Source organism: Emys orbicularis, chromosome 8 (assembly GCF_028017835.1).
Source record: "Emys orbicularis isolate rEmyOrb1 chromosome 8, rEmyOrb1.hap1, whole genome shotgun sequence".
Lineage (NCBI taxonomy): Eukaryota > Metazoa > Chordata > Testudines > Emydidae > Emys > Emys orbicularis.
In genome coordinates this window covers 1349951-1374921 of record NC_088690.1, presented here as the reverse complement: position 1 = coordinate 1374921, position 24971 = coordinate 1349951, and the positions used below count along the sequence as shown (strand labels likewise).

At 62.5% G+C, this 24971-nt stretch overlaps 1 protein-coding gene across 1 annotated transcript in view; it reads right to left on the bottom strand.

The window, feature by feature from the left end:
• Positions 1-1745: 1745 nt before the first annotated feature.
• The window catches only part of PTPRF (protein tyrosine phosphatase receptor type F), a 362984-nt gene continuing 339758 nt past the window's right edge, over positions 1746-24971 (bottom strand). Inside the window, exons 25-34 of the mRNA XM_065409241.1 lie at positions 23112-23287; positions 15410-15529; positions 14311-14465; positions 12933-13218; positions 9112-9290; positions 6505-6631; positions 6258-6383; positions 4597-4751; positions 3010-3145; positions 1746-1814 (exon numbers count right to left, since the gene is read on the bottom strand). Of these exons, the coding sequence (XP_065265313.1) occupies positions 1746-1814; positions 3010-3145; positions 4597-4751; positions 6258-6383; positions 6505-6631; positions 9112-9290; positions 12933-13218; positions 14311-14465; positions 15410-15529; positions 23112-23287 (1529 nt within the window). The remainder of the gene's footprint in view (positions 1815-3009; positions 3146-4596; positions 4752-6257; positions 6384-6504; positions 6632-9111; positions 9291-12932; positions 13219-14310; positions 14466-15409; positions 15530-23111; positions 23288-24971) is intronic.

The following is a 24971-nucleotide window of genomic DNA, read 5'->3' as shown; positions in this document are numbered from 1 at the left end:
CCTGCTCCTCTCTTCTCAGCCAGGCTGGGCTCCACAACTTCCACTACAGGCCCAGCCAGCTGCCAGGAATGCCGCAAGGGAGAGGCCCCAGGGCTCCGTCCCTGCGAGCAGCACCCCGGCCCTGCCCCCTTGCGGCCTGGGGAGCTGGCCTGCTCCGTAAGGGAGGGAGCTGATGAGGGCCCGTAGCAGAAAGGCCCCTGGCTTCTGTTTATTGCTGAACAAAGAAGGCAGCAAGACCAGCTTGTATGAAACCTGATTATTCAAATTTATTAACATCAAGAATTATGCAATGATGCTGTAGATTTTTTTTTTTTATTAACAAATAGAAAACAGACTGTATACACCAGTGACCCCTACGGCACTATGCATCCACAAGGTAAAAATGAACGTGTCCTCCAACATCCCCACCCTGGATTGCTGATTTCACCGTCGCTCAGATTCTTAGCATTCGGAATACATTTGATAATACAATTAGCTACCCTTCCACCACCTTTATTGAGAACTCTGTGCACTCGAGAGAGGGCGGCTCTCCCGTCTTTAGTGCAAGCGCGATAGAATAAGGAGTAGTAAGATATAGTACCATTAAATTAAGTCCAGTAGACTTGCCACATTGGTTCATTAGAACGTCCTGAAGTAGCAGAAAGTACAATATTCTAATGACTTTAAACATTTGCAGGATAGCAGAAATTATAGATACACCCAACCTCAGAAAACATGTCCCCCCCTCCCCCGCTGCCCCTTCCCTGAAGTACCCCATTTTCCAAAAATAGCCCACGCAGCCCCCTTGCGGGAGCTGCTAGAATTGTGCTCCTTCCCTTTGGAAATGTGGTGATGCATTCATTGGTGAGTTGCCTGCACACCCACAACCGCAGCACGAGCAGAAAGGGACACGTTGCGCGGTTGGCTTCTGCTGCCTCCCTGCCCCCTCCCCAGTGAGACACACAGAGAGGCCCCCAGGCCAGGAGTCTGGGATTTTGGGTCTCTCACAAACGCAGCGGTGCCGACAAGTCACGTCAGATCGGGATCTGCCAACACACATGGGCACCGAATGGGTTAACACGCACTTTAATAGGACTGACCAGTTTCAAGCTTGCGATGGAATTGTCTCTCCCGCGACCCCAAGTCCCTTCCCCCCCACAGGAAATAAGGGGAAAACAGCTAAAAAAATCATCAGTAGCTTAGCTCCAGTTGGGTGAACTTTTCTAGTCTACAGAGGGTTACAAGCAGCCTATGGGGAATGAGAGGGTCTGGAACGGTGAGCCAGTCACTGCTGGGGGTCTCCAAGTGGCTGCACTAAAATGGGCAGCACCAAAGGCGGGTGGAGCCGAACAAAGGAGAAGGGGAAAAGAAAGGCAAAAGGAAAGGAACCCCCAGAAGGCCTGATGGACCCAGCTCTGCCCCAGCCAGACGGTAAGACTAGCAAACGAAGAGAAAGGATTATAAAAACACGAGTAACTATTTTACAGATAAAAAAAGATCCCGTTCCATCCACCTAAAGCCTGGCTGTGAAATGCAGTCGCGCGAGGGGGCCGAGAGGGAGACAAGTGAGCAGAAATTTGACTACAGTCGGACTCCCTTGCTCGGCGCGGGGCGATGCTCCTCAATGCAGTGGTCAGATTTGGTCGGTCGTGGGAGGTCTGCTGCCTCGGCAGCAGCAGCGTCTGTACAGGACTGAAGAATGGCAGCTGTGGCTCAGGACCCTCTCCGCTCCTAGACATTCCCACTGCGACTGGGGGAAGCACTAGTTACGTTGCATAGTGGTCAAAGCTGCCGAGATACTCCAGCGCTGCTCTGTAGCACAGCTGGTACTGGTCCTGCAAGGAGAGAGGGCAGGCGTGTGAAGGGAGGTGCCCCGTGCAGAAGGCTGCGCGGCACAGGGACTCACCACGGGGACAGCCCGAGCGAACAGAAGGCACCGTCCCCAGCCCAGGTCTCTGCACATGGCCAAGCTCGTCCCCGAAGCGGGTGTGACGTTCCAAAGGAGAGGTAGGAGGCAGGGCGGCCCAGTGGTTAGAGGACTAGCCTGGCCTGTGCCATCCTGGCCCCTGCGTCTCTCTGGCCCTGTCACCCTTTGCGCAGTGAGAACAGCCTGCAAGGCGGGGGCCAGGTGGGGTCTTTCGATGGGGTCGGGGCGGGGGTGCTGCCCAGCCCAGCGCAGGCTGGTATTTTAGCATGGAGGCTGCACTTCGCCCAAGCTCCAGGGAGAGGGGCATGCACTGGGCCTAGGGTGACCCGATGTCCCAATTTCATAGGGACAGTCCCGATTTTTGGGTCTTTTTCTTATATAGGCTCCTATTACCCCCCACCCCCATCCCAATTTTTCACACTTGCTGTCTGGTCACCCTAGCTGGGCTGTCCTGCAGGATCTGTCCGGGAGCCATCCCTCCCTGGGGGGGTTGAAGGGTCAGAGGTTAAGGTGCCCCCTGGGGCCCTGGCCAGCCTGCTTGACGCAGCCGGGGCCTGCTGCTGGTTCCCGCTCTGGCTCTCCATGCAGCTGGCAGCCCTCCCGCTGCAGACAGGCCGTTCCCAGCTCAGAGCGAGATCTCCGAGCACAGCCAGGGCCACCACAGGCCGGTGGCTCCCAGCTGCTGCCTCCCTGCCCAGGCCCAGGCAGCAAGACGCCCGACAGTAACCAGTGGCCTGGCCGTGGCCTGCGGAGCGGGACAGACACACCTGTGCCTGCAAACCCGCCTGGCTGCTCTGGGTGGGGGGCACAGCATAGAGCAGAGAGGGGGAGTCCAGTTCCCACCCACCCCCAAAAAAACCCCAGCCCAGCCCAAGAACCCTCCTCCCACCAGGGCTTCCTGATCCAGCCAGAAGCCCAGGGCAGGCCGGAGACTGGGACCTGCTGCCAGATTCAGCTCTGCTGAAATGAGACCCTTCCGAACAGGCCTAGGGCAGCGCCGGGCCCCCCTTTCCCGGGCACACCCCAGCAAGGACTGGAGGGGCGCCAGCTCCCGGGCTGGGGGAGTCCTGCCCTCAGTCAGCAGGGGGCACGCGGGCACCTACCTCTGTCTGCACCATGGCTGGTCGCTGCGTTCGCAAGGTCTTCACCGTCTGGAACATGTCAACCACCCCTTCGTAGCGCATGCGCTCCAGGACGATGCTGAGCGTGATGAACACCCCTGTGCGCCCGACCCCAGCGCTGTGAGCACAAGGAGCAGAGGGGCTGTCAGCAGAGACCCCAGGCCCCATGGCCGCCGGTCCCCCCGCAGCCCTGCCCCGTCACTGAGCCACCTGGGCCCACAGGGAGCCAGGCCCATTCTGCCAGTGGGGGGCATGTTGGATGGGAAGGGGCTTGCAGAGACTCTCGGGGGCCTCTGCTTCTTGTTGCCCTGCACTGCGGGCACCACCCGGCCTCCTGGCAGCGACCCACGTGCCTTCCCCACACCTGGGGCCTGCAGAGCCATGGGGCCTGCTGAGGGTCTGGGCTCCCCTCCATGTCCTGCGTGGCAGCCTGTAGCTGCCCGTGCCGTTCCCAACAGGGCCGCCGGGGGGCGGGGGGCAGGAGAGCCGTTCCCAGCAGGGCCGCCGGGGGGCGGGGGGGCAGGAGAGCCGTTCCCAGCAGGGCCGCCGGGGGGCGGGGGGCAGGAGAGCCGTTCCCAGCAGGGCCGCCGGGGGGGCGGGGGACAGGAGAGCCGTTCCCAGCAGGGCCGCCGGGGGGCGGGGGGCAGGAGAGCCGTTCCCAGCAGGGCCGCCGGGGAGCGGGGGGCAGGAGAGCCGTTCCCAGCAGGGCCGCCGGGGGGCGGGGGGCAGGAGAGCCGTTCCCAGCAGGGCTGCCGGGGGGCGGGGGGCAGGAGAGCCGTTCCCAGCAGGGCTGCTGGGGGGCAGGAGAGCCGTTCCCAGCAGGGCCGCCGGGAGGCGGGGGGCAGGAGAGCTGTTCCCAGCAGGGCCGCCGGGGGGTGGGGGGCAGGAGAGCCGTTCCCAGCAGGGCTGCCGGGGGGCGGGAGAGCCGTTCCCAGCAGGGCTGCTGGGGGGCGGGAGAGCCGTTCCCAGCAGGGCCGCCGGGGGGCGGGGGGCAGGAGAGCTGTTCCCAGCAGGGCTGCCGGGGGGCAGGGGGCAGGAGAGCCGTTCCCAGCAGGGCTGCCGGGGGGCAGGGGGCAGGAGAGCCGTTCCCAGCAGGGCTGCCGGGGGGCAGGAGAGCTGTTCCCAGCAGTGCCGCCGGGAGGTGGGTGGCAGGAGAGCTGTTCCCAGCAGGGCTGCCGGGGGGCAGGAGAGCCGTTCCCAGCAGGGCTGCCGGGGGGCAGGAGAGCCGTTCCCAGCAGGGCTGCCGGGGGGCAGGAGAGCCGTTCCCAGCAGGGCTGCCGGGGGGCAGGAGAGCCGTTCCCAGCAGGGCTGCCGGGGGGCAGGAGAGCTGTTCCCAGCAGCGCCGCCGGGAGGTGGGTGGCAGGAGAGCCGTTCCCAGCAGCGCTGCCGGGGGGTGCGGGGCAGGAGAGCCGTTCCCGGCTCTGCCCCGCGGTACAGGCGGCAGCATCTGAGGGTGCCAGGGAGCGCTGTTGAGCAGGACCCCTCGTGGCTCTGTGGAGGACGGCGTCTCCGGGGGGGGTGCTCTGCCTACCCCGGGCAGCCTCCCGCACCAGCCCGGCCAGCGCTCACCTGCAGTGCACCGTGATGGGCCCATCCTGGCCAAACTGCTCCTTGGTTTTGTGCACCTGCCCGATGAAGTCGATGAAGCCCTCGCCGGTCTTCGGCACTCCCTGCTCGGGCCAGTCCGTGAACTGGAACTGGCGGATGGTCCGCGACTGCCCATCCTGCGGGGAAGGAGACGTCTGTCTGGGCCCTGCTCACGTGCCAGCCCGCACAGCCCCAGGGTGGGTTCCTGGTCCGGGGCCGGGCTCTGCACAGCCCCAGGGGTGGGTTCCTGGTCCGGGCTCCGCACAGCCCCAGGGGTGGGTTCCCGGTCCGGGGCTGGGCTCCGCACAGCCCCAGGGGTGGGTTCCCGGTCCGGGGCCGGGCTCCGCACAGCCCCAGGGGTGGGTTCCCGGTCCGGGGCCGGGCTCCGCACAGCCCCAGGGGTGGGTTCCCGGTCCGGGGCCGGGCTCCGCACAGCCCCAGGGGTGGGTTCCCGGTCCGGGGACGGGCTCCGTACAGCCCCAGGGGTGGGTTCCCGGTCTGGGGACGGGCTCTGTACAGCCCCAGGGGTGGGTTCCCGGTCCGGGGACGGGCTCCGTACAGCCCCAGGGGTGGGTTCCCGGGCCGGGCTCTGCACAACCCCAGGGGTGGGTTCCCGGGCCAAGGACGGGCTCCGTACAGCCCCAGGGGTGGGTTCCTGGTCCGGGGACGGGCTCCGTACAGCCCCAGGGGTGGGTTCCTGGTCCGGGGACGGGCTCCGTACAGCCCCAGGGGTGGGTTCCCGGGCCGGGGACGGGCTCTGCACAGCCCCAGGGGTGGGTTCCCGGGCCGGGTTCCGTACAGCCCCAGGGGTGGGTTCCCGGGCCGGGCTCTGCACAGCCCCAGGGGTGGGTTCCCGGGCCGGGTTCCGTACAGCCCCAGGGGTGGGTTCCCGGGCCGGGGACGGGCTCTGTACAGCCCCAGGGGTGGGTTCCCGGGCCGGGGACGGGCTCCGTACAGCCCCACGGGTGGGTTCCTGGTCCGGGCTCTGCACAGCCCCAGGGGTGGGTTCCTGGTCCGGGCTCTGCACAGCCCCAGGGGTGGGTTCCTGGTCCGGGCTCTGCACAGCCCCAGGGGTGGGTTCCTGGTCCGGGGACGGGCTCCATACAGCCCCAGGGTGGGTTCCCGGGCCGGGCTCCGCACAGCCCCAGGGGTGGGTTCCCGGGCCGGGGACGGGCTCTGTACAGTCCCAGGGGTGGGTTCCCGGAACGGGGCTGGGCCAGGCTGTGCCTCGCAGGGGCCGGGCTCTGCAGACCTGGACCAGGCCTGGGCGTGGGACAGGCGACCTGGGACTGAGTCTGGGCAGGTTTCGTTCCCCTCCCCCCCTGGCTGCGCCTGCCTGACCCGTGTAACCGAGTGCTGCCCAGTGGCACACCAGGGAGAAGGGGGCACGGCAGGTCTCCACTGGCTCAGTGCCAGGATGCCCAGCCAAGGCTGACTCAGGTGAAGGTGCAGCCCCCGCCCAGGAGTCTGGCTGCCTCTGTCACTGCTGGGGCGCTGGGAAGGGGCCAGGCCGCCGGCTCCTGCCCCTGGAGACGAGAACAGCCCCGGGAGCGACAGCCTGCTGGGCCTTGAGGGGATCCCAGCCCGTCACTGTCCGGCCCCGTGGGAGGGACACGCCCAAGAGCACCGCCAGCCCCACTCACCCTGGCGTCGGTGACCTTGAACTCACGGAGAATGTACTGGGGCATGTTGTACTCTGCCATAGGGTCCACCACAAAGTACTGGTAGCGGGCCGAGCGCTCCGCCGGCCAGTACTGGTGGCACTTTTCCTGCAGGCAAGAGGAGATGCGTGAAGCAGCAAAGCCGGGTCTTCGCCCCCTAGCCCCCAGCCCTTCCCCGGCCCACGCCTCCCCCCAGCCCTTCCCCGGCCCAGCCCCCCAAAGCCCTTACCCGGCCCATCTCGCGGAGCTTAGTCAGCATCACCACGATGGTGGAGTTGTGCTCCCAGAGCATGCGCCAGAAATCCTCCGTGGTCTCTGCCAGGGGCCCCTGCGTGGCAATGTAGGCTTTCTGCTGCCTGCAACACACACAAGCCACCCTCAGAACAGCCGGCAAGGGGTCCCCAGGCAGCCCACGCCCACTCGAGGGGCTCGGGCACCCGTCCCGCATGGGGCAGAGTGCTGGGCCCTGAGCATTCACCGAGCTGGGCACGGGGCTCTGCGGCAGCTGGGAGGAGGGACTGGCAGCTGGATCAGTGACCAATGTGGGGGGCAAGAGGGCTGGTTGGAGGGTGTTGCCGTGGGCAGTGCCCACAGGCAGGAGGTGAGCATGCTGGACTCGGGGGGTCGGGGAGGGAGGAGTCCCTGAGCCACCAAGAACCCGTTGTCCCCTTGACAACCACCCTTTGCACACTGCTCCGCCACTGCACAAAGCCCCACCCCCGGCGTCCCTGGGGCGCTGCACAGCCACGCCTGGGCTCGGCTGCTGACTCTGCCACCAACGGCATCGGCATCCAGCCTCCCTACCCCTGCAGCTGGGCACTGACCCCAGAGACGCCCCTCGATCGCCCCAGGGAGCTCGAGTCAGCTCACCCGGGTCACGCAGGCCGGCTGCTGAGGCCTGGATTGCGCGTCGTTGGTGCAGTGGGTAATGAACAAAGGCTGTCCCCCTGGCTGCACCGCCGGCCAAAGCAGCCAGGCCAGGGGTGTGCACTGGGACCTGGGACAGGCAGGCCCTGCAGGTGCTTCCGGACCCGTGGACAGGCTCCTGCCCTAACGCAGGTCCGGCCGTCGCGTTCAGACTTCGCCACAGGGGAAGCAGCGAGGCAGGTGCAGGCGCTGCTCTCTCGTGGCACTACATGGGCGAGCTGTCGTGCCAGGATAACCCCAGCAGTCGCGGTGCCCCGTGCTCGGGGAGCGCAGGGGAAATGCACAGCAATCAGCGAGACCGAGGAGACTCCTGAGTCGTGGGCGTCAGTAACGAGGCGCTGTTCATGTTTCCACCACTAAGGGGCGCTGGGGATCTCAGAATAGGGGCCTGTGGCACTTACCATCATCAAATCTCTCTATCATTTAATCTCCCCATCGGTGCTAAAAATGAATGACTCTGTTGTACAGAGACGGATGCTGCTTCCGGGGGGTTTATACGACACCATCACCATGAAGAGTAAGGGGGCAGGAAGAAACACAGGAGCTAATAAAGATGCAGCTTTAGCCATGCCTACAGGAGCTGGGGCCAATTGATCTCGTTAGATCAACCTCAGAAAGATTGCTCAGTTCGGAGGAATGGGCAGGAGAGATAACAGAGCCCTTCAGGGAGGCGATAGGTCGGCCATGACATGGTATCACCTGCTGCGCTGGCAGCCACGCAACGAACAGCATCGCTCGCCAGGCAGCGCGGGCCGCCGGGGACCCCGCACACCGAGGCTTGGCGCTGGAAGGCAGCCAGGGGCACAGTCCCCCCAATTATCAGCCCCATACTTGGCTTGGTTTGGGAGCTGGCGTTTGCACTGGTGCCAGGGCACGACAGAGAGAGGAGGCCAGCTCTGCCTGCTGTCACCTGGCTCCATGCAGCTCTAAGTGGCCTGTCCTCACCCACACAGCACTCCAGGGCTGACTGTATTCACCGCCCTCTGGCCTACTCTGCCCAACAGCCCCAGTCTGTTCTCTGGCCAGCAGTGCTGGGAGCACACTGACCCCACCTGCCCACGCCCTGAGAGCAGTGCCTGGGCTGGGATCCCGGGCCCTGGCATCCTACGTGGCAGGCTCTCACGCATTCCCACTCCTGCAGCGTCTGCAGCTCCGACGTTGAGCAGGGGGGACCCCAGGCAGAACCTGCTGGGCGAGTGGCACGTTCGTTTGTGCTGAATGCCAAGGGAAAGGGTCGGGGGAGGCTTTGTGCCGGGGCTGGTGGCTGGGCGAGGCTGCTCCTCGGTGCGTCTGGCACAGCTGCTGCCCTGCCCTCACGGTGCTCAGGAGCCGGGAACACGCTGCACAGAACCACGGGAACGTGTCACGTGGGACACCAACCGCCTGCTCATGCTCCGTACAGAGCGTCCCCGAGAGCAGGCTGCTGCACGGGTCTCCCTGGTGCCTGGCTCCAGCCCTGCCCGTCCCGAGCTTCCGCCCGAGACCTCCCAGAGCTCCCCTGCAGCCAAGCGGCCCCTTCTCCGGCTACTGCAGAGCCTTAAACTGGGCTTCCCGGGAGGCCAGATACAGAGCGGGGGGCTCTCAGCAGAGGGGCCTGTGCGGAGCATTTATAGAGGATGGGAACAGTTACCCCAGGAAGTGCTTGTCAACACAGGGGGAAGAGCGCACACGTTGGGAGCTAGAAAAGGGGAGCTCTGGCTAACGCTTGCTTGTCATGCGGTACCTGACCCCAGCCAGGATCCCGACGCAATGAAGAGAAACAGGATTGGACTCAAATCCAACCTACTCCATTTCCATTCAGCGCCAGGAGGCAATGCCTGGCAGACGGGAGAGCCCAGCGCCCGCAATGGCCAGTCCCAGCTGCTCCTAGGCACGAGGGGATGGGCCCATGCGTCCCGGTGACTCTTACCTGTAGCCATCTATGAAGCTGGCGTTGATGTAATCGGAGCCCTCGACCCCACGGATGGGCTGCAGGCAGACTCTGGTCAGCTCGTACGGCATGATGTTCACCAGGCGATTCTTAAATTTGTTGCATGGTAGGTTGGCACTGATGAACCGCGAGGTATGTGCTTTGGAGTTGGCCAGGAGCTGGAAGGAGAGGAGGGGGGTCAGGAGTACGCGGGAGCCTGGGGGTTTAGTCACGCCTGCATGAACAGCCGCACGAGCAGAGCAGCCGGGGGCGGGGAGGGAGGGAATCATAGAATCACAGAAGATTAGGGTTGGAAGGGACCTCAGGAAGTCATCTAGTCCAACCCCCTGCTCAAAGCAGGACCAACCCCAACTAAATCATCCCAGCCAGGGCTTTGTCAAGCCAGGCCTTAAAAATCTGTAAGGAAGGAGATTCCACCACCTCCCTAGGTAACCCATTCCAGTGCTTCACCACCCTCCTAGTGAAATAGTTTTTCCTAATATCCAACCTAGACCTCCCCAGCTGCAACTTGAGACCATTACTCCTTGTTCTGTCATCTGCCACCACTGAGAACAGCCGAGCTCCATCCTCTTTGGAACCCCACTTCAGGTAGTTGAAGGCTACTATCAAATCTGCCCTCACTCTTCTCTTCTGCAGACTAAATAAGCCCAGTTCCCTCAGCCTCTCCTCATAAGTCATGTGCCCCAGCCCCCTAATCATTTTCGTTGCCCTCTGCTGGACTCTCCAATTTGTCCACATCCCTTCTGCAGTGGGGCCCCCAAAACTGTACGCAGTACTCCAGGTGTGGCCTCACCAGTGCTGAATAGAGGGGAATGATCACGTCCCTCGATCTGCTGGCAATGCTCCTACTAATGCAGCCCAATATGCCGTTGGCCTTCTTGGCAACAAGGGCACACTGCTGACTCATATCCAGCTTCTCATCCACTGTAATCCCCAGGTCCTTTTCTGCAGAACTGCTGCTTAGCCAGTCGGTCCCCAGCCTGTAGCAGTGCCTGGGATTCTTCCTTCCTAAGTGCAGGACTCTGCATCTTGTTGAACATCTTCAGATTTCTTTTGACCCAATCCTCCAATTTGTCTAGGTCACTCTGGACCCTATCCCTACCCTCTAGTGTATCTACCTCTCCCCCCAGCTTAGTGTCATCTGTGAATTTGCTGAGGGTGCAATCCATCCCATCATCCAGATCATTAATGAAGATGTTGAACACAGCCCCACACGTGCAGAGCAGCCGTGGGGAGAGGAACAGAGCCCCACACGCGCAGAGCAGCCGGGGGAGGGGAACACAGCCCCACACGCGCAGAGCAGCTGGGCCGGGGGGCGGTGCATAGCTGCCCCCTAAAGGCATTCACTGCCTGTGCCCTGGCACCAGGAACCGTGACGTTGGTAGGGAAGGTTCAGAAAATCAACCTCTCCCAACTCCCAGCCCCGAGCCAGTCCTGCCCTCAGATGCTGTCCCCCGAGAGGGGGTTCCCTGGGGCTGGCTGCCCTCCCTGGAGATAGGGAACCGAGCCCTGCCCTGCAGTGTGGGCTATGCTGGGCCTACTCGCTCCCTGTGTCTAACGCCAGCTCCACCCCATCAGAGCACCAGTGGCTATCGCTGAGCCATGTGAAACGCTGGCTGCAGAGAACGCTGCTCCGGACTGCGTTAGCTGCTCTGTGCAGACTGCCAAGCACCCTGCCCCCACCGGCGCCTGCGTCCCTTGGGCGCGGGGGCTTTGCCTTGTACTCAGCCCAAGGCAGCCACAGACGAGAGCCCAGCGGAGCTGTTACTTTGCGCCCACAATACCTGGTGCATGTGCACATTGCCCTGCATGGGGGGCACGGGGGGGCCGGATCTCCCTTGGTCGTTGACCTTTAATGGCCTCGCCTGCCGTCCGCCCACTCACCCCCTCTCCATTCTCATTTCCACGCCCTGGGAGCATGACAACGGAATGTAAAATCGGTGACATTTTCAGGTCCACAAAAATCCATTTTGGGTCACGTCTCGGGGCTGCCTTCGCGCCTGGCAGTGGCCGTGGCCAGTGCGGTACCTGGGTTTACTGGCAAGGACCCCAAACCACTCTCTCTCCGGCCCCGGTGACAAATGGTGCAGGGGCCAGCAAGGGAGACCTGGGAGTAACGCAGCTCCCCCCACATGCTGCTGAACCCTCTCCCCCACCCACATGTGCCCATGCACGGACACAGGGAACGGTGTCGACAAGACCATCCTTAGCAGGCAGCTCTGTCTCCCAGAGCTGCCCCAAGGCTTCCTTCCAGAGGGAGTCCGATTTTGGGCCACCTTTCTTAGAAGAGCGTCTCCGTTCAGACACCAGTTTGTGTGGGTCCCTGAGTGGTCTCTTTGGCAGGGCTCACTGTGCAAAAATACGGGGCGTCTGGCCGCGGCACTGGCTGTCTACAGCATGAGCGGGGGTCTGACCCCCAGCGGGAAGAGCCGCACGTACTCGGGGGCAGCTCTCCCACCACGGCTACACTGTCGTCTTAGTGCCCTAGTTCAGTGGCAGTGCAAGTACGTCCCCTCGGCAGGGAGTCACCCCCGCGCCAGTGTAGACGCACCTGTGAACAGGGATGGAGCGTTAAAAACTCTCTCGTGCATAAATCTCCTTCTAAATATGAGAGACCTGGCAGATGAGAGACCCCCCCTCGCCCCCACGTACACCCCTCCCTGCCTCCCCACATGCCCCAGCCCCGAACGGCCGGGCTCCGTTGGACAGCAACCCCTGCTTATTGGCTCCGAGGAGTCTGAGCTAATGCCCAAGGGGTCGTCGGTAGCTTTGGTGACCGCAGGACGAAGCTGCTTTGCCTTTCCCCGTGTTCAGAGAAGTCAATGTTTGGCCTCCCCAGCCCCGTTTGCACTTGGAGGAGATTCCCAGGGCGAAGCCGAACTCCAGCAGCTCGTCTCACGGCCTCCACGGGCGGCTGCTTCCCTGCATGAGCTGTATTCCCCTGCATGCGTCTGCTGGACTAATGCCCATCAGAGGAGCACATGGGCGCTTAGCAGAGCTGGTCTCCATCTCCACGGCTGTAATAAATATCTGTGCTAGGCAGTCACACACACACGCACGTGCACACAGACACACAGTGCCAACACACACCCAGACACGCACACAGGCAGTGCCAACACATACACACACGCGCGCACACATCCAGTGCCAACACACATAGACACACACAGACACGCAGTACCAACACAGGCAGTGCTAATACATATACATGCATGCAAACACACACACACACTCAGTGCCAACACGCACACTCTCAGCAGCAGGTGGGCTGGTTTTTAAAACCCTACTCCTGGGTTCCTTCAGATGCTGCTGTCACCACAGCCTGCCACTCTAACTGGAGGTTAAATGACAACCGAGCTCAGCAGCACGAGGATGGGGCTATAAACAGCTCTGATATTTACACTGGAGCCGTTTCCAGACAAGTTGTTCACAGTCACATCAATTATCCCAAACACACAATCTGCATCTGGTTTCGGATGCAGCTCCAGCCGCACTGTGAACCAAGAGCAGAACGTGCTGCTGAGACTCTCGCATCTGCCTTCTAGATCCTCCCTGCCAAGCCGGGGAGGAAGTGTGGGCAGCACAAACTCCACGATTCAAATGGATTTTAATAGCTGCTCCCTGGCTTGGAAATGAACAAAAGAACCATGAAACCCAGCCCAATCTGTCTCCCTCCCTCCATGCCCAGCGCTAGCCCCTCAGCCGCTGGCTGCTCTCGGGGGTGTGGGACGGACGGGAGCCCGGCACCAGCAGGGCCCAAGCCAGGGGATTTCAGGGGGCATGGACGCGTGCTCGCTTACCTTGAATTCCAGCTCCATTGCAGTGACGCTCTCGCCCGGGGGCACCTGGCTCAGCTTCTGGAGGTGAGCAAAGAGGTTGCGGGCGGGCACTTCGGTGTTGCCGCAGGTGGCTGCCTCCAGCAAGGACTCGTGGATGAAGATGTATTGGTCCTCGGTCTGCACCATGTAGTTACGCTGAGATCTCATGCACGTCACGTGGCCATAGATGTCGACCGTCTTCTCATGCTTCATCCTCTCCAGCATGGCATCGATGACAATGAAGCAGCCCGTCCTGCCCACGCCAGCGCTGCAGGAGCACAGCACGGTGCAGGAGTTAGCGCTATGCCGCTGCAGAGCTCAGCCGGCTCTCAGCCCTGCTCCCCCGGCACCCTTTCCCTCCAGGGAGCAACCAGCAGAGATGCCACGAGGGTTTAAATGTCAGGCGGGGGAGTCAGGGGACCTGGATTCTAATCCCGGCCACGACTCCAAGTCCCTGCACGGCCCTGGGCAAGCCCTTTCCCTCATCTGTGTCTACACTTCCCCCTCCGCAGAACAAGACTCCGGCCAGGGCAGAGAAGGGGGTTGTGCACTTTTGTACTTAATACTCTGCACCTGGGCTCTGAACCCACCTGGCTGGCTCGCCGCTGCGTGCGGGAGAGCATTAGCCAATGGCGATCTCTGCTGGGCTCACCCAGCAGGCAGCAGCCATGGGCCCTGACGCAGGAACACAAGGCAGAGATACGGAGCCAGGGCACCTCCTTGCTATCATCCAAGTCAGATCTGTAACTGGGTTTTAATGTGGCGTGTTTGGGTTTTAACTATACCCCCCTCTGAACCTGGGCACGAAGGAAGAGCATTAAATACTGTCTCCAAGGCATTGGCAAGTGAGCAGCGATGGAGTGGTTTGCTCAGTGATAGTCCCCACTCTGCTGGGGGAGATAAATCTCGGGCCAGAGAAGATGCTGATTCTTAGTGGACTAATAGTTCCAGCAAATACAGCCCTTCTCACCCCTCCTGGAGAGCGACAATAAATGCCCTGTGCGGGGGCATGTGCATCCGTGCGTGGAATCCCCTGGCCGGGCAGCTCTGAGCATGCTGTAATTCTCAACGGTGTTTGCTGCTGCTCAGAGAACTGTGGCTTCTGCACCTCTCTGATCAGAACTGCAAAGCGCTGTTTCATCTGACAGTGGCGCCACACTGCAAACTCCACCAGTAGCAAAGACGCTGGCCCGGGGGGTCCCCAGGGGAGGCACTCCCATCATCCCGGCCCAGGCTGCCGCGAGAGGCACGTTCCCATTAAGCAGGAATAAGCCAAACCTGTTCTATTACAGCAGCTCAAGGGTCACGTGCCCCCCTGCAGCCTTTAGAACACAGCAGCTCCTCCCGCAACGACTCTTACCTGCAATGGACAACCATGGGCCCAGCATCAAGGGGGTTACAGGCTTTCACCCGGCGCAGGAAGGCGAGGATGGGGGTGGGGTACTCCGGCACCCCATGGTCCGGCCACGCCATGAACTGGAACTGGCGTAACTCTCGCTTCTCACTGGAGCCGTTCTGCCAAGGAGCCCAAAGAGACGTGCCGGGGCTGAGAACGAGCCGGGCTCTGGGGGACTCAGCCGTGGGCGTTCAACACCCGCACAAACGGGCACACGCGTCTCAGAGGGCCAAATACCCCCTCTTGTGAGCCCCTCTCAGCACCGGGACCCCAGCCACGCCCCTGAGCCCGGAGAAGGAGGCAGGAGGGCGGCCCCCTGAGCACAGACAGCTGATCTGGGGAAAGCGCCGCGTGCACTGTATGGATCTGGATCAGACTGAAGAGACGGTGAACAGCTCTCGGCACCGCACAAGGATGGGCCAGGTGGGTAAACTGAGACCCAAAGGAACGAGAAGGGGGGGACCTTCCCTGTTCTAATCGCTCCACTGATGCCTGGTGCCTTGAGGACGGTTAAGCATGGGGACAGTGGGAGCTGGAGGCTCGCAGGTGGGGTAATCTGGCCTGCGATGGACCAGGCGCACACGCAGTTCCCTGTGGAGCCAGCTGGGCAGCCAAAGGTGGCCCATCTCCTAGAGAGCAACCCCCCTGCCCTCCTGCCCGGGGGAGTGAGCAAGCCCCCTTTGTAGCAGTGCCGTCAGCCTCTGCACGGGGACCCTCCACCTGCTGGGTGCAGGGTCCCTGCAGGAGCCAGACTCAGCCTGGCGCTGCGGGCGCTTCGCTGCTGTGTGCTGAGCGCGGGGGTTTCCGCGGGCACGGCTAAGGAATGCAGCAGGCTGGAGAGGAGCTCCATGCTCTGCCCGGTGTGGAGAAGCACAGGGCTAGCACACCCCATGGCGTCCTGGCCAAAATCCTGCGTAGGCTGGGCGTGAGCTCTGTGGGCGCGATCCGGTCACTGCCCAAACAGCCCAGCGGTGATATCAGCCAGGGGCTGCGCGTGGGCCTCTGTGGGGCTGGCTATCCCCAGGGCCAGGCGTGCAGGGCACAGCCACAGCCCATCCATTACCTTGTAGAGTGCAAACGTCCGGACGGTGTAGGTAGCCAGCTCGACGGTGTCCAGCAGGGTCACCTGAATCAGCCCGTAGGTCTCTGTGCCCCGGCCTGGCCAGTACTGGTCACACTTCACCTGCAGCATGACAGAAAAGGGTGGGTCACGGCTTGGCCAGGGCTCTTGCAGGAGGCCCGGGTCGGGGCTGAACAGCCCTCCCTGAATGTAACATGCAGTTTGCGGTGTGGGGAACCCAAAGCGCCCTGAGACGCGCTGTCCTGGGCCCCTCCACTGCAGCTCTGAATCCTCGCAGCGCCAGCACGCGCTCCCCTGGGCCCTCATTCAAAGGGGTTTGCTTTGGGAAGAGCTCGCTGGTGCAGGAATGATCGGGGTGGCCAGGTGGCTGGGGCACAGAATGCAGGGACAGCAGCAAGGAAGCTAACGAGTGCAGAGAAGAGGCACTGATGCAAAAAGCAATTTCTCTCCCCTATAATTTCCTGTTCTCTACCTGCTCTTTGGGAAGATTGGGGTCTGCAGAGGAGCACACTCGCTGCCTCCCCATCTGCGGGCACCTGCCCAGAACCTATAATCCTCTGCTCCACACCCCGCTGTGGCACTGGCATGATCGGGGGCCGCCAGCCCTGCCCCACGGGGATGCCGCAGGCGTGGAGCTGGGCCCCGCAGGGCATCACTAACTTGGGTTTGGAAGCAATTTTCTGTGCTAACCAGCGAAGTGTCAGGAGGCGAGGAGAGAGACCGGAGAGTCTGCCCTTGAAAGGGCGGTGGGGGTGAGACAGAGACACAGTCAGTGACCCAGCAATCGGTAGCCAGCCCAGGGGCCTTCTCCCCCACGCTGGGAGGGAAGAAACAGGAGCCTCCTGCGGCTCTGAGGCCAGACTCGGGGTGAGCGCACAGCCCTCCAGCAGCTCCGCAGCCTGCTCCCTCAGGTGCCCCCACGCAGCATCGCTGGCCCCACCTTCGGTAGGTGGCGAGGCCCCGTGGGAGTGACAGGTCCCAGCATGCAGCGCTCTACGCCCGGCTACTGTGCGTGCTAGGCCTGGTGCTCTCTGCACTGCACCAGGCCGGGAGCAGCCCATGGGGGGCTCGTAGGGGGCCCAGACAACCCTCGGTTTGGCACTCAGTCCCTTCGAATCGGCCTGGCACCTCTCCAGTGTGGGGGCCTCAAAGGCCACCCTGCCGCAGACGCAGACTCCCGCTCAAACCCCGCAGCCGGAGCACGTTTCCCCCTGCGACTGCCACGAGGAGAGATGGGGCACATCCTGGGAAAGCTGCCCCCCTGCAATTAGCCTAGAGCCCAGCCTCCTCCTCCACAGCCCTAGCACGGCCGAACATCGGCCTCTGTCCGTGGCCCTCACAGCCCCAGCCACTGCGGGGCTCCTCGGCCTGCCACCGCGCGGCTCCTCAGTCTCAGAGACGCCTCGGGGGGCTGAGTGCTGCTTCCCACAGGCTATGCTATGGCCCAGCACAGCAGGGCCTGCCCGAGTCTCGGGGCCACCTATGCACAGAGCGCCACAGTTTCTCTTCTGACCCCTTAATCCTCCTGTCTGAGCTGTGTCTCCTCCTCCCTGAAACGCAATGGCAGGTCCTACGGGTGGCCTATTGGTTAGTCTGCCTCTTGGCTCCCCTCCCCCACATCTCACCTGCCCGGGGCGTCGGCTCCCCTCCCCCCCATCTCACCTGCCCGGGGCACTCGCTCCCCTCCCCCCCGCACTTGGCTATTCAAATGGTTTGGTTTTTAGAAGTTGCCTCCTGTTCTTGATTGTCTCCAGACCTTGGCTCCTATTAATTCTGCACACGACTCCAACGCCCAGCCGAGCCCAGCCGCCAAGCCCAGCCGAGTCAGCTGCCTGGCCGCCAACAGGAACTTCATTCCCACCCCTGGGAGCTGCCTGGGACCCGGATGCCCGCCCTAGGAGAGGGGAATGAATGGGAGCTCACCGGGGCTTGTCTTACGTAATCATTAGCTGCGTGTTCACAAGGGGGACAGGAGGAATTAGAATCAATGGAGCGGCACCGTAAGCAGGGTGAGCTTTGGGACAGGCGAAAGGACAGCGGGATGGCACCGGGGATGTGGCCATTCTGCCTCTTGCAGTTCAACTGAGCTGCTTCTGTCTCTGGCGAGGTCCTGGCACTGGGGCTTGTCGCTGCCCTGATCTCCCCCAAGCCTGCACTGCCCCCGTAAAGAAGATGAAACAGGGGCTGCATGCCTAGAGGGTGGGAGCTGAGATTCCAGCCTCTCTCAGGATGCCCCGGTGTAGAGTGCAGAGACCCGGGCTGCACGTACATCTGAGTGTGCAAATCTCTGTCCCTCGCTGGGCACGGAGCACAACCCCGGTGGAGAGTGTGCGGAGAGACCCGGGCTGCACGTACATCTGAGTGTGCGAATCTCTCTCCCTCGCTGGGCACGGAGCACAACCCCGGTGGAGAGTGTGCAGAGAGACCCGGGCTGCACGTACATCTGAGTGTGCGAATCTCTCTCCCTCGCTGGGCACGGAGCACATCCCCGGTGGAGAGTGTGCGGAGAGACCTGGGCTGCACGTACAGCTGAGTGTGCGAATCTCTCTCCCTCGCTGGGCACGGAGCACAACCCCGGTGCAGAGAGACCCGGGCTGCGCGGACATCTGAGTGTGCGAATCTCTCTCCCTCGCTGGGCACGGAGCACATCCCCGGTGGAGAGTGTGCAGAGACCCGGGCTGCGCGGACATCTGAGCGTGTGTATCTCCCCATCGCTGGGCGCGGAGCAGATCCCCGGTGGAGAGTGTGCAGAGAGACCCGGGCTGCGCGTACACCTGAGCGTGTGTATCTCCCCATCGCTGGGCACGGAGCACATCCCCGGTGGAGAGTGTGCAGAGACCCGGGCTGCGCGTACAGCTGAGCGTGTGTATCTCCCCATCGCTGGGCACGGAGCACATCCCCGGTGGAGAGTGTGCAGAGACCCGGGCTGCGCGTACACCTGAGCGTGTGTATCTCCCCATCGCTGGGCACGGAGCACATCCCCGGTGGAGAGTGTGCAGAGACCCGGGCTGCACGTACAGCTGAGTGTGCGAATCTCTCTCCCTCGCTGGGCACGGAGCACATCCCCGGTGGAGAGTGTGCAGAGACCCGGGCTGCGCGTACAGCTGAGCGTGTGTATCTCCCCATCGCTGGGCACGGAGCACATCCCCGGTGGAGAGTGTGCAGAGACCCGGGCTGCGCGTACATCTGAGCGTGTGTATCTCCCCATCGCTGGGCACGGAGCACATCCCCGGTGGGTGTGCAGAGAGACCCGGGCTGCGCGTACATCTGAGCGTGTGTATCTCCCCATCGCTGGGCACGGAGCACATCCCCGGTGCAGAGTGTGCAGAGACCCGGGCTGCGCGTACAGCTGAGCGTGTGTATCTCCCCATCGCTGGGCACGGAGCACATCCCCGGTGGAGAGTGTGCAGAGACCCGGGCTGCGCGTACAGCTGAGCGTGTGTATCTCCCCATCGCTGGGCACGGAGCACATCCCCGGTGGAGAGTGTGCAGAGACCCGGGCTGCGCGTACATCTGAGCGTGTGTATCTCCCCATCGCTGGGCACGGAGCACATCCCCGGTGGAGAGTGTGCAGAGACCCGGGCTGCGCGTACATCTGAGCGTGTGTATCTCCCCATCGCTGGGCACGGAGCACATCCCCGGTGGAGAGTGTGCAGAGACCCGGGCTGCACGTACAGCTGAGTGTGCGAATCTCTCTCCCTCGCTGGGCACGGAGCACATCCCCGGTGGAGAGTGTGCAGAGACCCGGGCTGCGCGTACAGCTGAGCGTGTGTATCTCCCCATCGCTGGGCACGGAGCACATCCCCGGTGGAGAGTGTGCAGAGACCCGGGCTGCGCGTACATCTGAGCGTGTGTATCTCCCCATCGCTGGGCACGGAGCACATCCCCGGTGGAGAGTGTGCAGAGACCCGGGCTGCGCGTACAGCTGAGCGTGTGTATCTCCCCATCGCTGGGCACGGAGCACATCCCCGGTGGAGAGTGTGCAGAGACCCGGGCTGCGCGTACATCTGAGCGTGTGTATCTCCCCATCGCTGGGCACGGAGCACATCCCCGGTGGAGAGTGTGCAGAGACCCGGGCTGCGCGTACATCTGAGCGTGTGTATCTCCCCATCGCTGGGCACGGAGCAGGACTTTGTTTTATGGTGACTGGCTGCAGAATGAACGCTGAGGTCACGGCTAAACCGATCCAATCCTTGCGGATCAGTGGCAGCTGCAGCCAGCCCAGAGCCACTCCTGGCTCCAGGAGGAAGCAAACCCTGGCTAATCTGAGCCAGATTCTCAGTGTCTCTAGAGCGTAAAGGTCAGGGCCAGAGATCTGCTGCCCGCCCTTCCCCACCGACCTGCGGTCTCTCTCAGCCTCGTGAGACAGCCTCTCTTCCCCGACACGTGGGAACCACAGAGCTGGCATTGCACAAACACAAACCCAACTTTCGAAGCATCCTGTGTCAGGCTCCTAGCAGCACTGGGGCTGGTAATTGAAAATTATTTATTCATGACCAGATAAGAGTCAGTCACATTTTCTGCCAAATTTACCCATAATGTTTATGCCCCATTTTCAAGCTCTGTAAATTTTATGCGGAAGCCGATGTGCTGTGGCACTAAAGCCGATAAGAGACGGTTTCTTCTGGCAGCGCTCGCTTCTCATTAAGGCGAGGAACACACTAATGTCCTGAACAGACATTTACTGCCAGTTTTGCTGAGTGGCCCCGCCTGCCTCGGGGAGCCCAACGGCCACGTCTGCCCGCAGAGCAAGGGTTGCTGGTGAGCAGTGCATCGGGCCTCATCTCCCCTCCCTGCTCCGGTGCCACTGTCGGCAAAGTGGGAGGGGGAGCCGCACAGCAGGCGTGGCCTCCGGGGTGGGCTCTCTGGCAGGAGCCAGCGCTGACACCTTCCCACAGTCGCTGGGAAGCGTCAGGGCTCAGCACCCTGGGAAAGTGAAGTGTTTCTAACCACCACCAAACGATTCGGAAACTGACTGTAAAGCTTTGAAGGCAGTTAAATTGCCCGAGCCAGACGCTTCGGTCCTTTATGCGGCTCTCGCTTTGTGCGAACATGAAAAGGGAGGATGATTTGGACCATCAAGCAGGCTCAGATTGCCGACATAAAAGCTGATGTTCTTTAAAGATTTTTTTCTGCAGCTTGTGCCCCCCTTCCCAGAGCCCAGGAGCCCTTTAAAGCACTGTCACCCCGCAGGGCTGCGAAGCTGCGGCTGGCCTCGGGTCAGCTTATCTCCACCCAGCATTACTGGCGGGACGTGCGGCTCTTGGCTCAGAAATCAGGCAGAGCCTGCTCCGCATCACGCGCCGGCTCCACAGCCTCCGAGCCTGGCCCGCAGGCTACACAGCTGTAGCCGCGTTCTTGTGCTGAGCCGTCAGAGCCGCTGGCCAATGGGGCGCTCGAGAAGGGGGCCAGCTGGAAAAGGCTTTTCCAGGATAAACCCCTGACATTGCCGTATCTGGCCTGGTGCGACATCAAGCGGCAATGGTGGTGTCGGGTCCAGAGCACTTTGTGATGCATTAAACTAGGCTTGTGGCACAAGGACTGGCCCCAGCAAAACTGGGGCTGTCCCACAGAAATCCCGGGGGGGGAGGGGGGGAGGCGGAAGCCTCCTCCCGGGCCACATGCTGGTGGCTGACCAAAGTTCAGGGACACAGTGGTTAGCGGTGCCTAGCAAAGGGAACCAGCTGGGTGAGGCTGTCCAGGCTCCCAGCGGAGTCCAGGAAGCGCTCCAGGCAAGCACTAAACCCCCAGTGTCTGTTTCTGAAGGCAATGGGGCAGGACGGGGAGAGCGAGACAGAGATGACAAGGGAAGAGGCTGAATGGGAGCGACTGACTCCCAAATCGCGGGGGACGGGAGGTCTCTCGCCAGGGAACACTGGGAAAGGAAATGCAATCCAGAGAATCTTCATGGAAAAGCGATTCCTCGACCCCCATCCCTCTGCCAGCCTCCCCGTCCCCTCCCACTCCCTCCCGCATGCCCTGTTCCCTTCTCTCCCAGAGATGCCGGGTCAGCAGGGAAGTACCAGGCCTCCTGTCCAGCACAGGGCTGCAGTAGGGTACTCACAGTACCGCTGTCGGTAACCGGTTTCAGGCCGACCCCAATACTTTCCCCACTTCCTCCTCGGATTCTGTCTCTCTGGGCAGGGCCGCCTGCTGGGGATGATGGGAAGGGCTGTCTCTGGCTGGCTGGCTGGTCTCTCGTGGTGTGAGGGGCACGGCGGCATGGACAACGCCCGGGGCTCCCCGCTCATTTTGTCCCTGCTCTAGTGGCTGACGTTGCACATGCCCAACCCAGGGCCTGCCCCGTGCACTGCCTCCAGGCCGGTGTGTGTGTTAGGGGGAGATAATGCACGTCTCAGTAGCAGGGAAGCAGGAGGCAGACAGGTGCCGGCAGGGTCCAGAGACACCTGTTATCATAGAGAAGCATGCACCCTGCAGTGGCTTGTGATAAGTAGGCAGCCTACAAGTGACGTGACAGTGATTTATTTGGCTTTTTCTCACACCTCAAAGGTAAATTTAAAAAAAAAAGTTTAAAGGGCCACTCAGGTGTTTTTAGCCACTGGCCCCTGTTCACAGGGGCCCTTAGCCGCTGCAGCTCCTTCTCTTCTCAGGAGGCACCTCTGCCCATTCAGCAAGCGCTGGAGCCGGAGCACAAACCCCAGGGCTCCATTTTGTTTGCTTCCCTCCGTGGGCGCAGTCCTGGGGGGCTCAGCCAGTGTCCGGCAGAGCGTTGGGGCAGGTGCTGTAGGGCCAGCAGGGGACACAAAGCTGCACCCGTGTGCGCGTCTGTCTCTAGCGAGGGACTGGCCATTGCCCGGGGAGGAGCTGGCCTGATCTCAGCAGCCGGGGGGGAAGCCTGAAGCCAGGCCTGCTTGGGCCCCGGGGGAAAATAAGTTTGTTTGGCAGCCTCTGGGCCCCTCCCTGTGAGGCGCTCCCACCCCAGCCGTGTCGTGCGCAGGGGCTTCCCACCCCACCGTCGGGACGGGGAGAGCGCTACAGAACTTGGCTTTTAGCTGAGCCCAAAGCCCCGGCTCTCCCCTCCTGCAGCCCCAGCTCACAGCCTGAGCACTGGCCCGCTGCCTGCGGTTGGCGTGGCAACGGTGAAATACTGGGAGAAAACGAAGTCAGGAGAGAGATGGTCAGGGCGGCCACAAACCCATCTCCAAAGGAGGCCCCTGTTCCTTCCTTCCCGGCTCCGCAGGGGCTCTACATTGCAGCCTCAGGAGCCGAGCCCGGCGAGATGGGACATCCCTGCAGCTCTCTGGCGTCGGCCCGGGGACAGATCAGCCTGGTCACTGCAAGGAGATTCCACCAGCAACTCCGCAGCGCGGGGACGCCGCGGCCCTAGCAGGCTGCCCAACGCTTAAAACGCTCCTTACCAGCCTCACCACCCTGCTTCTGCGGGGACACGGCGCCCCAACACTCCTACTGCAGAACTTCGCCTTGGAGCGGGTGCGTGCACGTGTGGATGGGGGTGGCACCTGAGTGTGGAGAGGGAGGGCGGAGGCTAGTGGGGGCAGGGGAGCTAGCAGGGGCGAGGGGTGGGGCAGGGAGCTAGCGGGGGGGGCTAGTGCGTGCATGGCGGGGAGGGTTTTACTCAGAGAAACTTGTTCCCACCCTGCGCCTGCAACAGTGACCCGTGTTTCACTGGGGTCAGAACCGTCCCGCCCCGAGCTCCCCATACCCTGGATTTCTCCTCCAGCCGGGTCATCATGACTATGGTCGCTGTCCTCTGCTCCCACACCATCCTCCAGAAGTCGCTGAGCGTCTCTGGCAGGGGCCCCTGGGTAGCGATGTACGCATTCTGCTTCCGGTACCCATCGATGTAGTTCGCGTTGATGTAGTCACTGCCGGGCACCCCTGCGGAGACCAAGGGAGCCGGGTTACCCGGGGAGCCGGGCTGACTGCAAGGCGCCTGACGAACCTGCGAGGCACTGAGCCAGTCCCTCCCCGCAGGGAGAGCTGGCGAGGGCTGTGCGTTACTGGAACCATCTAACTAACACGTTACTGGAGCAATCAGGCAACATGGAAGCAGAGACAGCTGCCACCTCGCACACAAAGGGAAGTTCACAGGCAGCACGTACAGCCCCAGGCAACAGATTGAAATAATTGTCTCACATTGGCCCGCTGTTTGCTGCGGCCTTGCAGCACTTCAGGACAGGTTTTGTTGCTCTGTTACTTTCACACTCTCCCGTGTCTGTTTGCAAAGGGGAACATGCGAAAAACTTCCCGTTCTCTGGCCTCCGCAGGCTGCCCTCCTCATGCAGCGCCCCCCCGACACTCCCCCTCCTCTGGCCTCCGCAGGCTGCCCTCCTCATGCAGCGCCCCCCGACACTCCCCCTCCTCTGGCCTCCACAGGCTGCCCCCCGCATGCAGCACCCCCCCCGATACTCCCCCCACCTCCCCGTCCTCCGCACGCTGCCCCCCACATGCAGCGCCCCCCCGACAATCCCCGCAGCTCCCCCTCCTCTGGCCTCTGCACGCTGCCCCCTGCATGCAGCGCCCCTCACCCCACATGTAAAGCTTGCCCTCCTCTAGGTTCCGTGGGCTGCCCCCCAGCACATAGTGCCCCCCTATGCAGCACCCACCATATGCCCCCCCCATGTAAAGCACCCCCCCACGTGCAGGTGTCCCCCCCACACATGCCCCTCCAGTGTCAAACTCTTGCCCGGAAAGGCCTTTAAAACACAAACCCTCAGTTACTAACACAAACGTGATGCCGTTCTGCCGGAGCTGAATGTGAGCACCTGGCTTTGTGGGGGCTGCAGCCGCCCTCAGCACCAGCAGCAGGTCTAGGACCCGGAGGGATCCCCGTGGTCCCCAGGAGGGCGTGCTCTCATTTTCCCTTAAAGGAGGCTGGGGATCAGTTCCACCCCCCCCGGGGCTCCGCAGAATCTCCTGCTGATTCCCAGCAGCCGCAAGCGGAATCAGTGGAAGAGACGCCGGGGGCTGGGGGAGGAGAAGCTCCCTGGCCATAACCCAGTCTGGAGCCTGGAGACCAGATGAGCCGGAGTTCTGTGCCGGCTGCCCCTTGGCCCAGCCGCACTAACACATGTGGGCCTCTTCTCCCTGGCTGCCGCCTCGTGCCGTGAAGGAGAGGGAGCTGGCAGGGCACGTTGGGAATGGCTCAGTCACAGAACCTGCTTACCGGACCAGGGCTGCTCCAAGAAAGCAGGTTCTCAGGGCAGCGCTCAGCCCCTCGGTACAGGGGAGCCCCACACTGCTACAGGGAAAGAGGCTGAACCTTCTGCAAAGGAAGAGCAGCCCGCTGGCGTTACAAAGCTGTTCCTTCTTGGGATGGAGAGAGACCAGGCTGCATCCCGAGCAAGCTCCAGCCTCAACACCCAATGGGGCTGCATCTCATTAGCTGGGCTCCCCTCACGCGTTCAGCCAGCAGCCAGCCACATGCTCCGGTGCCGGAGCGTTTCTATGTGTGCGACAGACAGGAGTGGGCGGGGGTTGTAATACAGCGCGCTGTGTCCAGGGACTGGAAAGCAAACATTAGCGCAGGTCAGAAAGGTCAGCAGCCTCCTATGCACAGAGC